Source organism: Seriola aureovittata, chromosome 21 (assembly GCF_021018895.1).
Source record: "Seriola aureovittata isolate HTS-2021-v1 ecotype China chromosome 21, ASM2101889v1, whole genome shotgun sequence".
Taxonomy (NCBI): domain Eukaryota; kingdom Metazoa; phylum Chordata; class Actinopteri; order Carangiformes; family Carangidae; genus Seriola; species Seriola aureovittata.
The window spans coordinates 20,474,391-20,490,264 of NC_079384.1; the positions used below are offsets into that span (position 1 = coordinate 20,474,391).

A 15,874-nucleotide genomic window follows, 5' to 3' on the forward strand; every position below is an offset into this window, starting at 1 on the left:
TTATAGCGACGTCCAAAAGTGACATTCAACCAGGTGAAATGTAAACAATATGATCACATGACTAGAATAAAGCAGGACCACTAGAAATCATTTCCAATTGTTAAAGCCAGATTAAGGATACAGTATTTTTTCTCTTCAGTCTGATAATGAACACACTGTTCTGAACACACTGTTCATGTGAAGCAGATAAAACAGCTAAAGCTAATGTCAGACTGTTTCTGCTGCAGAGAGGAGAGAAAGAAAAGAGGAGAGAAAGAAAAGAGGAGAGAAAGAAAAGAGGAGAGAAGTAGTTGATGTCTGATGAGTCAGACTGACTGAAATGTTCATTTATAATGATGGGAGTGTTAAGTGTGGGTCATTGTTGGTTCAGTGTTTCTTTCTTGTTGTGTTATTCTGAGCTGCAGTGATGAAGAGGAGAGTAAAAGCTTCATCACTGTCAGGAATCCTGCCAGATTAAAGAATCTGTGTTCAGGTCAAATTAAGCTCTAACAGTCATTATTAGTTATTTAGTGATAAACTCTCCTGTTTGTTGACACATGGAAAGACTCTACTGCTTGTTACTGTTTATCACTTTATTATAAACTCTTTTGTCCGTCAGGATCCTGTAGGAATGATGACTCAGTTTTCCCAGGTATCTGATTTTTCAGTAGTTTGGCTGTCGACAGGTTGTGATCTGATCCTTGAAAGTTAACCTGCTCCAGAGTAGGTTAGGAGTTCAGCGTCAGTTACCATAGTGATTTAGTCCGGTAACAAGCTAATTGTTGTAGGACTGAAAACCCAGACTTAAACCTGAAGTTACCTTGATAACTTCAAATCCCACTTAAGAGTAGAGGCCTCAGACGCTGTGATACGCATGCTCCTGTGTATCTGTATCTGGATATAGTGTTCAACACACCGACACTAAGAAGCACCCACAACTTGCTTGGGTGAAGAAATGTAACACACACACACACACACCTGCACTGACCCAGCTTTGTTTCTGAGCCGTTTTCACAAAGATATTTTCAGTGGAGAAAGAACTCAGATAATTAGCTTAACTGCACTTTCTGACTGGACTGAATTCCTCCGATGATCAGAGTCCCACCTGCTGTGTAATTGCATATGTGCAAAGGTCTTCTATATTTGTTGCAGCCTTAAAAGTTCTCCTGTAACACCCCCTGTTGGTCTCTGAGACAAACTGATTCATTCACAGCATCTATAAAGTCATGACACCACACCGTACAAGTAATTCATTTATTTACAGTGTAAGTACACAAACAAATATAAATGAGAAAAGTAAATCTTGCTGATCTGGTCGCTTACATAATTCAACAGGTGTATAGTGGCTGACCGAAGGGATCGAGGATCAGAAATCAAAAACTACAGACTGAGCAGCAGCGAGGATGAATTACGACGGGCCGATCTGACAGATGTGACAGAGGGTGTTCGTCACAGCCGAGGAGCGTCACACGAGTCGAGCCGAATATAAAAACCCCCCAGGACGCTGCCGCTGCTGCTGGAGAAGCCTGTGGGAGGATGAAGGTCAGCTCTCCTCTCCACGTTCTCCATGGAGAATAATTTCAGTAATTGTTTGTTTAAGGGGATTCACAATGCCCATGGAAATGCCGCAGTTTGCAACACTGGTGCAGGATCACTGAGCCTCTCACAGCCAGAGCAGTGGCTGTGTTCAGAGCCGTCCTCACAGGTCAGTGAAAACAAAGACATGAGAAATCATTTACACGCCAGTATTACAAGTACTTCACAGCTTCAAAATAATACAAATAAGAAAAATGAGAATGTTTATCTGTACACAGTGAGTGGAGATCTAGTGTAATACGTCAGATGACGCCCTCGCCCCCTACAGTTATGTATAGAGCACTAGAAAAGGGAGCAGGGCTTTACTGGACAGTACACCAGAGCCTGGGAGGTGAACAGACAACATCTTGCCAACTAATGGGTGAATACACAACCTCCTGCAACCAATATACCAAAGCATATTTTTGGTATGTTCATGGGATCAACTAGCACTCAAGCCTCCACATCTGACTCTGAAGGCTTTACCTCTAAACATGCAAAGAAGTAGTTTCTTTTTATTTAATACAAATGGCTATAGAGTTACTGAAGAGAGCCGTCAGTGGTGGGAATTATTAAAAACGGGGGAAAGTGGTTGGTAGGAGGGAGAGAATGAAAACTGCAAATACCAATGAAAAGCATCACACGCCGAAAACTACCCATACATATATAAAATGAAGAGCTGCTGGTTCAGCTTGATACACCGTACTGCAAAAAAGAGAGAAGAGCTGTTTCTGATCAGGTATGAACTAGCAATCATTGACAATGGAAATGTAGGGTTTCAAAAAAAAAAAAAAGAAGAAGAAGAAGAAGAAGAAGAAGAAGAAGAATTACTCTCCCACAGAAGGAGGAGAAGCCAGTGGCGCTAACTGTTGTATCATCAGTCTGTGTCCTAGAAAAGACGCGGGGTTACCATGTTTTCCCTGGACAAACCACTGCCCATTCAGAATCTGGTGGTAGAGGTGGAGGTGGGGGCAGTGCAGAGGATTGTGCAAATGTCTCCTGAAAAAGTGGACAGACCAGTCCTGAGGTCCAACATGCTTTAATGTTTTCCAAGGTCAGACCAACACACAGAAAGGGGAGGAGAATGGGGGAGACGGAGGGGGGCTTGGGAGATTCTGAAGGAGGCAACGGTACTGAGAGCTGTCAGTCAAAGCAGTTTGTGCTGAGTCAGAAGCTGGCTTCCAATGGTAACTGTAGTAGAAGTAATTAATAGTGGTGGTGGTGGTGGTAGTATTAGTATGTCAGATTGCTTCTGAGTGAACAGGGCTTGGTCTGCCAGGTTGCATTGTGGGGGGGGCTCATCGAGGAGCTAGAAGATGGAGACCAGCAGGCAGCGCACCGGACACCATCTGGAGGAAACACAGGACAGGAAGCAGGGAGGTCAAAAAAAAGCAACAACCCCATACCTCATCTACATCACTGGGTGCATTGAGCTTCACATGCATGCTTCCCTGCACTGTCACTGCTTCTGCATAAACATGTACAGACATAGAGCCCTTTTATTTGTCTACAGGCATTTACAAGCCACCAAAAACACATTATTCATGTTCACCCCATAAGCTACATTATCAAAAAACTACATTATTTCTAAACTGTGGAAACACCTGCATGGTTGTAACTAGAGATGGCTGATTGGTCCTGTCCCAATATTTGACTTTGGATAGATTCATACAACTTGATATACAAAGTACTTTAACAATGCTACGAAGGGAACAAGCTGTCAGAAGGCTTTCAGCATCAGGCAGGAAATAAGCAAGGATGTGTAAAATTATAAAACTGAATAAAGGAAGTCAAAGAGTACAATGATTAGTGGCGGAGCTGTGAAGCAGCTGCAGGCACATGATAAACATGGCGTAGCGATTTAGCCAGTGATGCATACTGCAGAACAGCAAAGATGGCGGTTCAGAAACTGCTGTGGTTTCCACAGTTCGACTGATGTTTGATGAAGCCAATCCCAAGTACATTAACATTACCACTGTTCAAGTCAGCTAGTCTGAACAATAACAAAGCTGTAAGCAAAACTTCGAGATAATCTGCAAACAATACTGACATGTCACAGGCTGACGGAAACACTGGCAGCTGTTATTATTCCTCTATTCAGTTACTGGCTGTGAAGAAATCCTATGCAGAGTGACTGGAAGTGAATGAGTTCATGAGTTCGATTCTTAGGTTCAGCTGAAGCCACCATTAGCTGTTTTCCACAACAGAATCTTAGTAACCCAGAATCTGTAAGAACCCAAAAAGTCCAGGTTCTACATTCTGCCTTGTTTGTGCAGTGTGAGGAAGTACGTTATGTTAATAGTAACAGTGAGGTAATGTTGGTTTCAAATTCATGCAACATTTCAACATTAGTGCATTTCCTGCATAACTGATTGTTGCGTTTGCCATTTTGCTAACCAGCAGTTAACAGCATTTGTTCCCACATACCTGGACCATGAATTTAGTAGCACGTCCAGGGCAGTGAAATTAAGGCTCCACAACTCACTCCCAAGTACAGCAGAAACCAAAATGTGACATTGGCTACACCTTAAGTTATGGGTTGTTAAGTTCCTGTGGTGTAAAACACCTATATGAAGCTTCAGTGTTCTGGGTTTTACTTATCAGCTGGGTATCTTTGTCCTAGTAGTCGTGAGTCAGCTTATTGCCAGTGTTTTGTTCCAGCAACAAACCTACAGTAAATGCAGCTAGCAGAATGTAAACCTCTGCAGCACAGCAAAGAAAACACAATCTGTGCAAACACACTGAATCTTTGAGAGAATCCTGTTATCAAAAGACATAGAACATGGACTGATTAGACTGATCTTAGACTGACTTTATTGCCCCCCTCCTAAAAGCCCTCCCTGTCTGAACTGATGACATGCTCTCAGCCACAGCCATAAGAAAGCTCAATGCTGACTTGCAAACGAGTAACTTCATATCATGCAAGTGTTTAGTGTGGAAGACCAGAGGCAGGAGTCTGAGGGTGAAGTAACACGGGAACTGCATCAAGCAAGGTTGGAGGTGTGGGTGTAGGTAAGGGTGGGTGAAATTCCTTTGGGTGCTACAGCTGACGGCCCGCCATCTGATCGATGTGGCCTCAGGCATCAAACCAACACTGCAAGCAACAAGCCACAGGCGCAGAGCTGATTAAAGGGGCACCATGTCACCCTGAGTAGGCAATGAGGGAGTTACATTCTTAGGCTCTGATGCACTGCAATGCATTATCCACTCCAGTTCTCAAGAGGACTGCACTCTCATGCTCAGATAGTATCAGTAGTATAAGTCAGTATCTGATTGTTCAGTGAGACTTAGACTTGATATAATTAACAGCTAAGTAGATTTACTATCTACTAGCTGTGATGGTTCCGTGTTATGACACCAATAACTGGCCAATCAAGCTAAGTCTCATTCACAAACTGGATGTGAAGCTCACTGGAGACGGACTCACATCTGCTGTAGTGTTCATCCCCGATTCCAGGTAAAACTACCTCTAAATGCTGCCAATCTAATGTCGTGCCCACCACATGTTTTCTTCTTGTGTCCCTTCTCTTTTAGGAGAATTTGATGAAGCAGAAACTAGGCTGGAAGCAAAACACCCTGGAACCGGGACTGAACACGAGCCCACTGTAGAACTGGAGTTCGGATCCATGCATCCCTGGTGCTTTAGGGACGGGACTCACCCAGTGTTGCCGCCGTCACACAAGGACGTGGCGAGCGTCTACTTGGCGTGATGCTCGTAGGGAATGCTATTCTGAGGTTCGGGGAAGGGAGAGAGAAGGCCCAATATGTCAAGTCAGAACCCACATGCTGCACCAACCACACAACTGGAGAAATCTGGCTGAACAGCAGCACTGCTCTCTAACAGGAGACATGAGGCTGATGTGCTGTAACAGCTGAATTACAGAGACTTTCTTCTTTCTGCTCTGGATCTGGGTCCTGTGTGAAGCACTACACATCAGTCTGTAAATCATGTTGACAAAAACTTCAGGAGAATCACTCTAATCAGACTAATGACTAATGATCTTACGAAGCAGTAGGATGCAGACTTCCACGAAGTTTAATGAACTTTAAAATGTAATTCCACCTCTAATGGTTACTATAAAGCCTCCTGTGTATTTAGGGGAGAGCTTGTACTGAAAGCCTAGTCTGGGGTGAAGTGGAATTATCTATAGTATAGTACAGCTTCTTCTTTCTACCCATGCTAGTGGGTTTGGTGACACAGTCTGATGAAAGTAGATGTTTTATCTCAGAGGTGTCTTGTACCTGTGAGGTGGACATGCGGGAGGTGTCCTGCCGTCCCGTTAGGTCTGAGGATGACACGTTGACGGGAGCGCCGCGGTGCAGTCGCATGCTGACCTTTCGTTCACGCTCCATACCAGACACTTGTCGAGGAGACGTGTTTGCTGGAGATCAGAGACACAGGATTGATATGATGATAAAATTCATTAATACTTCTGTATTTTCATCAGGTTCTACACAAATATGTCTGGCTACTCTTTTTGACTCATGTGTCTGAGTTTGTGTAAAGACAACAAAACATTTATTTTGCATCAACTATATTTAAATACGGTACAAAATGATAACTGAAATCAGGAAACTTGGTGGTGTCATCATCAATGACTGAACACCTAGCGTAACTTGTGTCCACAATTTTACTCAAAACCCTTTGCACTAAACAAATGGTTTTACAGCATCTGTATCAGTATCGCCTACTGAGGGAGTGAACTGACCTGTGTGTGAGGTGGGTGTTAGCGGGGTAGGTGGGGCACCATCCTGGGTTCCTCTTGGTCTTCCTGATACGGCAGGTATTCCTCTGGCCCCTGGGTTCCTGCCGTGCCTCAGCCTGTCCTCCCGGTCACGGCGCTCTCTCTCTGCTTCCTCTGCTGCACGGTTGGCTCCCTGTCAACAACAAGACCAAGCAATCAACAAAAACACGACTGATAGCAAAAGACTAAGAGTCTCGAGCCATGCTTGAGCTCTGTTAGGCTGTATTTGGAACAGCAGTGCTTTGAGCTAAATGCTAATGTCAACATGTTACCATACAATGAGAAAACTAACTTGCTGATGTTAAAGAGGTGTAATGTTTGTTGTTGTAAAATTTGACCTTATGATGGTGCTAGAAAAAATGTCAGAGGATAACAGAAGTTGTTACAATTAATCCTAAGGAAGAAATGTCACATCATGATCATTAATCAATCATAAATCGTCAAGTCAGTAGGATACGATTAGGGATGCCGCAATCACTTTTTTTTTTTTTAAGAGTATTAACCAAAGGTGATTGGTGACTAGAAGCATTAATTCCTATCTACCGATCACGTATTTTTGCTGGCGATCAATAGGTGCATCCCTAAATACGATGCCTGGGCATCTCCAATATCTGTATCAAAATTTGTGCCAATCTGGTGGATGTTGAGATTTTATACAGGAGAAGTGAAAATTTTGACATGCTGGTGGATCCACAAGTAAAGCCAGGGTTCACCAAGATAAGTAGGATTCATCTACCGGTCAACATAAATATTTATACCAAGATTCAAATAGTTAAGATATTTTAAAGTATATTTTTTGGGGCTTTTATGCCTTTAATGGACAGCACAGTGGAGAGTGACAGGAAACGGGGAGGCAGAGAGAGGGGGAATGACATGCAGTGAAAGGCCGTCCGATGCGGGATTCGAACCGGGGCCGACTGCAGCGAGGACTGTAGCCTCTTCACATGGGGCGCCTGCTTAAACCACTACGCTACACAACGCCCCTAGTTAAGATATTTTAGTGTGGGTTTAAGCAGTGGAACAACTGACTGACATCCCCAGAGCCTTGTTGCTATCATAGCTAAAAAAGAAATATGAGACTTATAATTAAGTTCATGACCACGATTAATAAGGAGGCTTATTCATTTATACCTGGTATCAGTCTGACATGACAGTCATTATATTATTATATGGAAGCATGATGTTTACTCAACAGCAAAGGTTCTTCCACCACAACAAAAATTAAAGCTTGCAGGAAAATGAAGATGACATGAATACAATATGAAAATGATCAGATGCCAAAATAAAGGCAAAATCATTTTAATCTAAAAATATCAGCTATGCCTTTTGCTACTGTGGCTGACATTTCAACTGCATACAGTTCAGACATTATGATAAGTACTCACAAACTTAAGCATGTTCCAGTCAAACACATAGTCATAAGAGAAGCCCTGTCTGTGAAACAGGTTCCTGAAGAGCTGCCGTAGGTACGAATAGTCCGGCTTGTCATCGAAGCGCAGGGAGCGACAGAAATTCAGGTAGGTCGCAAACTCAGCTGTGACAGAGAGGGAAGATACATTTCTCAGCAGATGGATATTGACCAATATGGGTCATAATGAAATCATTTTAGAATAGTTTTACATAAAACCTAAAAGAAGTGAAACTCACAGGGATAGCCCTTGCAAAGCACCTCAATGGGGGTGGACATTTTCTTCTCACTGATGCGTTCATACTTCTGCCTCTTGGTAGCGGCCTTGAGGCCTTGCCAAGGCAGCGAGCCCAGATTAAAGTACATGAGAACATAGCCCAAGGACTCCAGGTCATCACGCCTTGACTGCTCTGTAGAGGGAGACAACAGACAAGGAGAAGGTTGAAGAGAGGTGGAACAATTGGTCACAGAAAAAATTCCATCTTCAAATTCAGTGTCTAACAACGTGTTCAAGTCAAACAGGTCTACTGTACCAATCCCGAGATGTGTGTTGATGGAGGCGTAGCGTGCAGTGCCAGTCAGGTTCTTGTTCTCGCGGTAGGGGATGTGCTGGTGTGTGCGAGCATCACGATACTTTTTTGCCAGGCCAAAGTCAATGATGTAGACTAGGTTGCCCTTTTTGCCGAGTCCCATCAGGAAGTTATCAGGCTTCACATCTCTGTGGATGAAGTTCTTGGAGTGAATGTACTCAATGCGACTGATCTGTGGATGAGAAGAACAAAAAGACAAACTAGGTCACTAGGGAAGAGCAGATTAATGAGTTAAACGACTAAACTTGATGCCTATGATGTTAATTAAATGTTATTAAATCCTTCATAATTTTTCAGATATTCCATGAAGTTTCTTCTTCGCTATAAAGGCCAAACATTCCTGTCTTCAACAGGGGCTACTCAAGCCCTTTCTGCTCTCATTGTACAATCTGAAAGGAGGCTTTGGGATCCACTCCAGCAGTAGACAGTAGGTAAAGAGTGTGTGTGAAGTCTCACCATTTGGTCGGCCAGCAACAGGACCGTCTTGAGGCTGAACTTGCGAGAGCAGAAGTTGAAGAGATCCTCCAGGCTGGGCCCCAGCAGCTCCATCACCATCACATTGTAGTCACCTTCTGCTCCACACCACTTTATTGTTGGAATGCCCACTGCAGAAACACGGGAGCAAAGGCAATTACAATGGAAGGTACACAAAAATGTGGTCTAAAGAACATCTCCTGATGACATATGAGGCAAAAGGTAAAAAAAAAAAAAAAAAAAACCCCCTAAAACAAGTGAGAAGTGAAACTGGCTGCAGCAGCATCACCAGGGAAGATACCAGGCATTCGACAGTGTGTATGGGTTGCAACTTGTGACAGCACATTCTTTGCATATTTTGTCTGCACTGTTACCATTTTCTGTCCCGCTCCTTCTATTCAGGGTGACAGGGGGCAAACATGCTTTGCTATAAGGTGATAGTGCTAACAACGGAGCCTACATAGAAGAATTATGTAGAAAAAGAGGCTACAATTATTACAGTTTACCCAATATTAACATTTACACAACTGGTAAAAAACTTTAACTTTAACCCTCAGCTGTGGATACACCCATTATTTGTCCTCAAATGACATGGGGATGCATGGATTCAGGATCCCAGAAAGTCAGTCCCTCATCTTCAGTGTTTTTTGGTGACTTTTGGATCGCAAGCTGCTGAAGTCATGTATGCATCAGATTAACATGGAGGAGGCAAACAAGGGTGGATGGAAGTGAAGGGGTGGATGGAAGTAAAGGGAGTGAATCAATGAGGAAGAGGACAGCAAGGAAGGAGATTAGAGGGCAGGAAAAACAGATCATGTGAAGTATGAAAAGAGGGGTAAATAAACCTGATGGACAGACAGAGGGGGGTGTGGGTGGAAACAGAACAGAAGCCCAATGAGAGATGAGGATTTCAGCATGTGAGCTGATACGTCACCTCCTCCTTGCATCATCTTGTAGATCTTGCTCTCGATGTGGAGCTGGGGGTGTTTGGTCTTCACACATTCCAGCTTAATTGCAACCTCCTCACCCACTGAAATATCTGTGCCTGGAAAAGGACAAATGGAAATACACATGGTGATTTTAAAGGATCTGTGAACTAAAATTACATAAAAACACACTTACCAACATACACATACAGATATCTTAAATCTTATCCAGCTAAGTCCTGAAACATACACTGCTCAGACATCATCAATTGTTTCTCATTAAAAATGTAACCTGACAGATTTCTATCAGCTTGCTACTAAACCAAACTCCAAATTTTCTATATATCTAATATCTGCTAATATAGAGTGCCATAAATTATATTGAGTTTATTTCTCTCTCACAGTCCAAACTTGTGTGAAGTAGTACAACATAAAAATGTATAAAGCAAAGTTTGAATATTGAGAATTTAAACTTTTTCCATGATCATAATCTACTTCAAACAGAAAACAGAGATAGGTGACTATAGCCCTTTTAATACTTCCTCTTCAAAGGCAGGAATGTTGTGCCTTTATTCCACCTCGCTGTTCAGTCTAAAAGGTATGACAGTGATCTGTTGTTCCACCATTATGCTGACGCTGGAGTTAGTGACTAGGGATGGGCATTTTCAGTAATTCAATATTCGAGTACTCTCATTACCTTATGATCGAGTATTCAGTTACTCGAAAATTATATATATGTATATATTTTTTTTTACCGTAAAAAAAAGAAATACGAGAGGTCTGTGTCCAACTGGAAACACAAGCAGAATGTTAAGCTTGCGTTTCCAGTCGGACACAGACCTCCCGACCAAGCCTACTCTTTGGCTGTCGGAGAACATGATATGCAAGTTTAACGCCAAATATCTTGAACTGCACGTTATTGTCGTCTTTTTTTACCAAAGTATTTCCCGACATGAATTTCCCTAGTCACGGCTGCCATGGTGCACGGAACGGACGGGAAGTATGTGACCCGCCACCAGGGAATTTAAAAAATGTCTGAAGAAAAAGTCAGCAGCAAACAGGAACCAAAACTGTATATGATGCACAGCAGCTTTTGATCAGTAACAGCACCTCCACACTCATTTTACCCACCACTGTTGTTTTGAACTTAACACTGGTATGCTTGGACACATATGTTATACGTCACACGCCGTACATCCATGCGTATTTCAGAACCTCAACATGCTGTGTAACATCCTGGCTTTTGAGGCGAACCTTAAGTGTGTGGTTTCAAATCAGTAGAACCCAGCTTTAGGATACACATGAAAAGGTAAATGTGTGACTGCTACTACTGGGACTGGGCTGATACAAAATTGGGAAAAAAATTTGTGGATTAGATTGTAGTAGTTTTAGCGAGGTGTACCCTCTAATCTGGCAACTGAGATGTACACTAGTGCTGAGATTATTTGCATATTCATCATTTCTCAGAAAATTATCTGACAACTATGATAACTGATTGATCATTTGAGTTATTTATCCAGCAAAAATAGTTAACATTTACTGGTTCCAGCTTCTCAAATATAGCAATCGACTGCTTTTACTTCTTTCTGTATCGTCGCTGTGAAATATTGATAATGTTTTGTTTCATTTTTTAGACTGAAGACATTACTTCTGCTATCTCTGTAGGTGTCATGTTTGATTACAACTATAATGGACCTTTACCATAACAGATCTTTGTTTCTGCTTAATGCAATATTGGCGCCACTACAATGTCATGAAGTCATAATTACACAACTCTGTAGAAGACCCTTTAATTTGAAACAATGGATACAAGGAGTAGAGACACATTGCAAAACCTGGTCGAGGTGAGAGGGAGAGAGAAAGGAGGGAAAAGAAAAGAGAGCTGTCAACCTTTAGAAAACATCTAATGGAAACAAAAACATGTTCACACAGATTGACTTTCTCAGCCCAATACACCAGCTACCTGCCCAGACGAAAACAAAGTCAGCCTGTGATGCAGAGCACACAAGCTATAATCAAGTGGTTATTTCTGGTGGTCCCTCTCTTACACATTTAAGTCTATTTAAAACCCTTGGGGAGTACTATGCCATATAATAAAAAAAAAGTTGCAAAGTACAAAGCCTTTTGTAGGTCCGAAGGAGCTCTCTGAAATTTAATAAACGGTGTGATAAAAAGTCTGCGGATGTAGAATGAAAATGAAGAAGTTACCAGACCTCTTTAGCTGACTCCCCACCCATGCTTTAGACTAGAGGCTTGAGGCTATTTTAGCCACTAGCATAACATTCAAATCTCTAAGTCAGCTGTCAATGGTTGAGTTGTACTGTGGATAACGTAGGCAAAAGGTTTTGACAAGGAAAAATAATGCCTGTGATAATAATAATAATAAAAAAACAAAACAGTATCTCTGGTTCAGCTGCGTTGACACAGTCCACCAGGAGCCCCACAGCGCAACGCTAAATTGGTGAAGCGCTCTTTTAAAACCACCATGTGCAAACATGTTTGATGAGTCACATGTGGGTTTGGTTACATAAAACCAGTTGCATTAGTTTCAAGTACAAGGTGAGGGAATCATGGCTGACTCCAACTTCACTCTCCATCACATGTTGCGTTTAACAGACACAAAGATATGGGTGCTTTAACATGCCTCTATATGTTTGTTAAGTCCCTTTCTTCAACGTAAAATAACATTTATGATATTGTTAAAGGAAAAATCTGAAATGGGAATACAGGATGGGAAAAGCGCTTTTGGAATCCTACCACTTTGTAAGTCTACAGAACTGACAAACCTAGATTCTGTCCTTTAGATTTGTTCCTCTAGGTCTGTGAAGTTTAACCTTCTGATTTTAAGGTTTTGCAAATTCTGAGCAACCCAGCCAGCCAGCCAGCCAGCAAGCCAGCCAAATCTGCCAGGTGCCGAAGGTTAGCGCTGAATGTTCAAGCAGCTTCTATCAATACAATTAGTGAATGATTAATAGTTTTAGTTGTTCATGAAGGTAAAAGAGACAAATGCTTCATTTTGCTATTTTATAGTTTTTCTGGATGGAAATCAATTGATATAGTGGCCACAGGCTTGACAAACCACATTACAAAAATACTGAGCCCATTCCACCTTGTTCAATCACAACTGAAAGTCCCCTCATGTATGCTGACCATGTCTGCTCTGTTAGTTGACTTTTTTGAATTTCCAAAACCTCTTTTCAGTCTCACACACCGCAAAAAGTGACTGTCAACCATTTCATCTTCACTATCCATGCATTTAACAAGTTATTTCAGTCAATGGAAATTCCTCCATGAGTCAGGTGCTGTGGTGGGGCCAGGCAATTTTCTTAGGGATGGCCAGGCTGAGGCCAGTGCTCAATTTGGGATGGCACACAAATTAGTATCTTGTTCTGTGGTGGATCTGCATAGACTGTAATTATTCTCGTCACAGTTTATGGTACTGTTGCAACTTAATGTGGCTCATAAAGCCAACTATCATTTACATTACTAAAATAACTTTTGTGCACGTTGTAATAACTCGATTTCCAAAGTAGATATACATTTTGGAATGGCGACCTGCCTACAGAGCACCACACTGAGATCATCTTGAGGTTATACAGGAACCATTATTCATTTATCATTGATTATATAGCCTGTCAAAAGTTTACAACAACAAACCAGCCATAAAAAGAAAGATTAACACCTGGAGCCACAGTCCAGTCCAGATAAACATCCTGCTGGTCACAGAGAAAAGGTGATACCACTCAAAGCCTAAAGAGACCCAAACTAGCTATCGCCAATGGCAACCCAGAGCATCAACACAAACATAAGCTCTTCCTCAGGTTGAGAATTTACTTGTGGTGGTGGGTGACACAGTGTGGGTCCAAGCTCTAAAGCATTTCTGTAGGGAAACTGCAGTTACAATAGGTGTCTAAGACTCATCAATACAGATACAGTGAAAAGCTAATAGCTTGTAATTAAAAATGTCCTGTCACTTTGGTTTAATGACAGGTCTGACTTATTACAGATGTCACTGTTCTGCAAACATATTGTAGCTGTGTACCAGTAACTGCTGGGTGCATTTTGCTTCGCCAAACCCGCTAGACTTGCAGGATAGACCCCAAATTCTTGGCTCACTTATAATACAGTAATTGCATTAATCCTGTGCAAATTCAGGCTTTGGTAAAGAACAGAAAGATCACGTCAACATCACCATATTATTGTCGCCATATTACAGGCTCTGTGACCAGGAACTCGAGAGTCAACCCCGCCAACATCATGCCATGGCAACATTAAACCAACCCTTGTAAACAACTACTTCCTGAGAAGTTTCGTAAGCCTCTATATCAAAAGCTGTTTTGCCCTAAAGTCAACTGATGTCTTCATCAACTGGAAAAACAAGTGTGCCTAGTCTCTTTATCAAAACAAACACATTCACATAACTACGCAACAGTAAACCCTTCTCATACATAAAATAGGGTAATGGAAACTAAAAGAAGCAACCTTGGAAAACAAAAATGGGTGGTAGGTTGGGTGGCAGTATGTACAATCATGCCATATCTGGGCTAAAATGACAACCATCAAATTGTATTAATTCTTTAAGTAGCACATGGGCCTTACATGTTGCTGTATATTCACCTACATATATGCTGTATCAAAGACAATCTGCCAGTATCATTCTGAAAATGGCAGGGTGGACTATATCTTACAATGTGCAAAAAGTGACAAATCTACAAAAACCAAGAATTGGAACAAGATGAAAACAACACAATAAAGACCAATAGCCAGAACATCCCAGTATGAGATTATAAACTTAATACCTCTGAACTGGGATGTGTAGGATTCAGGACTGTAACCTGAGTTTGTAAAATTGACTTTATCTCAGGCTGGAGAGTAACATAACGTTAAGGCTGTAATTTAGATATTTCAGATATCGTTATCACTGTCAGACAAAGCAGCAGATTGTCATAATTACTATAAGCGGATGACTATGTAGCTGTTGTAACTTGAGCCCACGTCAGAATGACATAACAGGTATATCCCACTGAAGTAGCCTTCTTAACTGTAAGCAAATTGGTACAGGTTTCAGTTTTCAGTCTGTGACCTTTAATACCATCTGAAATTGACAGTCGGGGGGGGGGGGTGTTATTAAAAATTATTTAATCCAGCAGCACTTTGTTTTCACTGAATTTATGTAACATAATGTCATTTAAATGCTAGCTGTCCAGTCTTAACTGCATTTTACAGTGCTTGCAATGCTTCTACTCCTGCTTTAGCATTTCAGCTGACAGCTTATAGTAGTTTTAGCAGGACAGAGGTAAGGAAAACTCAGCTAGCTTAGCTGTGACGTAAAATGACATGAATAGGAGAATGACGTGAATATAATACAATTTGGACTGGGAAATATCATTAAATGTTGTTTATTTAGGTTAGTAAAGCATGATGAAGATAAATTTTACTCACCTAAATAGATGTCCCCGAAAGATCCACTTCCGATTTTTCTGCCCAGTCTGTATCGGTTCCCCACTCTTAGCTCCATTTCGCTGTTAGCTAACCTTACGTCTGTTGCTTCGTTTGTAACCTGGTAACTACCGTTGCCTTATCCTCAATGTTCAGCTATTAACCTTTTGTTTACGTTACCTCGGCAAATACTCCACCTTCTCTGACCGGTTTATACCCCCCTTAATTCACAATCCCCTTCCCCCCCAGTATCCCAGTTCCTTCGGTAACAATCCAAATTTCACCATCCCTTTTTTATCTTTCTGAGGAACGAAGAGCTATAATATCGATATCATCCGGTAGTGTGAAACGCGTAGTTTATGCTCTCCGTATCTGGGGGGTCATTGTAGACCAAAACATAAGGATGGAGACGGATTTTGCTGAGAGACTTCGCCCCTTATCTGCGCGCAGCTTCACTCTAGTGTCAGATTCTCTCCTCCACCGTGAGCGCTGCCGTTTGCTGCTGACGTCACTTCCCCTAGCAACAGAAAAATGGGAAGAGAAAACTCTGTAATTAAAAAAAATCTTGCTACGTTATTTATGTACAGTTACATGCACATGGAAAACTCAAATAATCCATTCAGCACAATTTAACCCTTTTGTTTCATGACTATATACATAACATGATTTAAAGCTTGCAAATTAGGCCACTATATAACACTGGTTCCAGCTTTTGTCTTCTTGGTGACTTTTATGTTG

At 41.7% G+C, this 15,874-nt stretch overlaps 1 protein-coding gene across 3 annotated transcripts; it reads right to left on the minus strand.

The window, feature by feature from the left end:
- Window positions 1-1,219: 1,219 nt before the first annotated feature.
- csnk1db (casein kinase 1, delta b) lies at window positions 1,220-15,625 on the minus strand. 3 transcript variants are annotated; one of them, XM_056365744.1, is made up of 10 exons: window positions 15,140-15,625; window positions 9,706-9,816; window positions 8,754-8,902; window positions 8,241-8,469; window positions 7,947-8,117; window positions 7,685-7,833; window positions 6,264-6,432; window positions 5,797-5,936; window positions 5,214-5,279; window positions 1,220-2,903 (listed from the first exon to the last, which is right to left on the minus strand). In XM_056365744.1, the coding sequence occupies exons 1-9, from the start codon at window positions 15,213-15,215 to the stop codon at window positions 5,229-5,231; spliced, it is 1,245 nt and encodes a 414-aa protein (XP_056221719.1). In that variant the 5' UTR covers window positions 15,216-15,625; the 3' UTR covers window positions 1,220-2,903; window positions 5,214-5,228. The 3 variants fall into 3 exon arrangements, with proteins under 3 accessions (XP_056221719.1, XP_056221720.1, XP_056221718.1); XM_056365745.1 differs by having other exon boundaries at window positions 5,214-5,284; XM_056365743.1 differs by lacking the exon at window positions 5,214-5,279 and having other exon boundaries at window positions 15,140-15,624.
- Window positions 15,626-15,874: the final 249 nt, after the last annotated feature.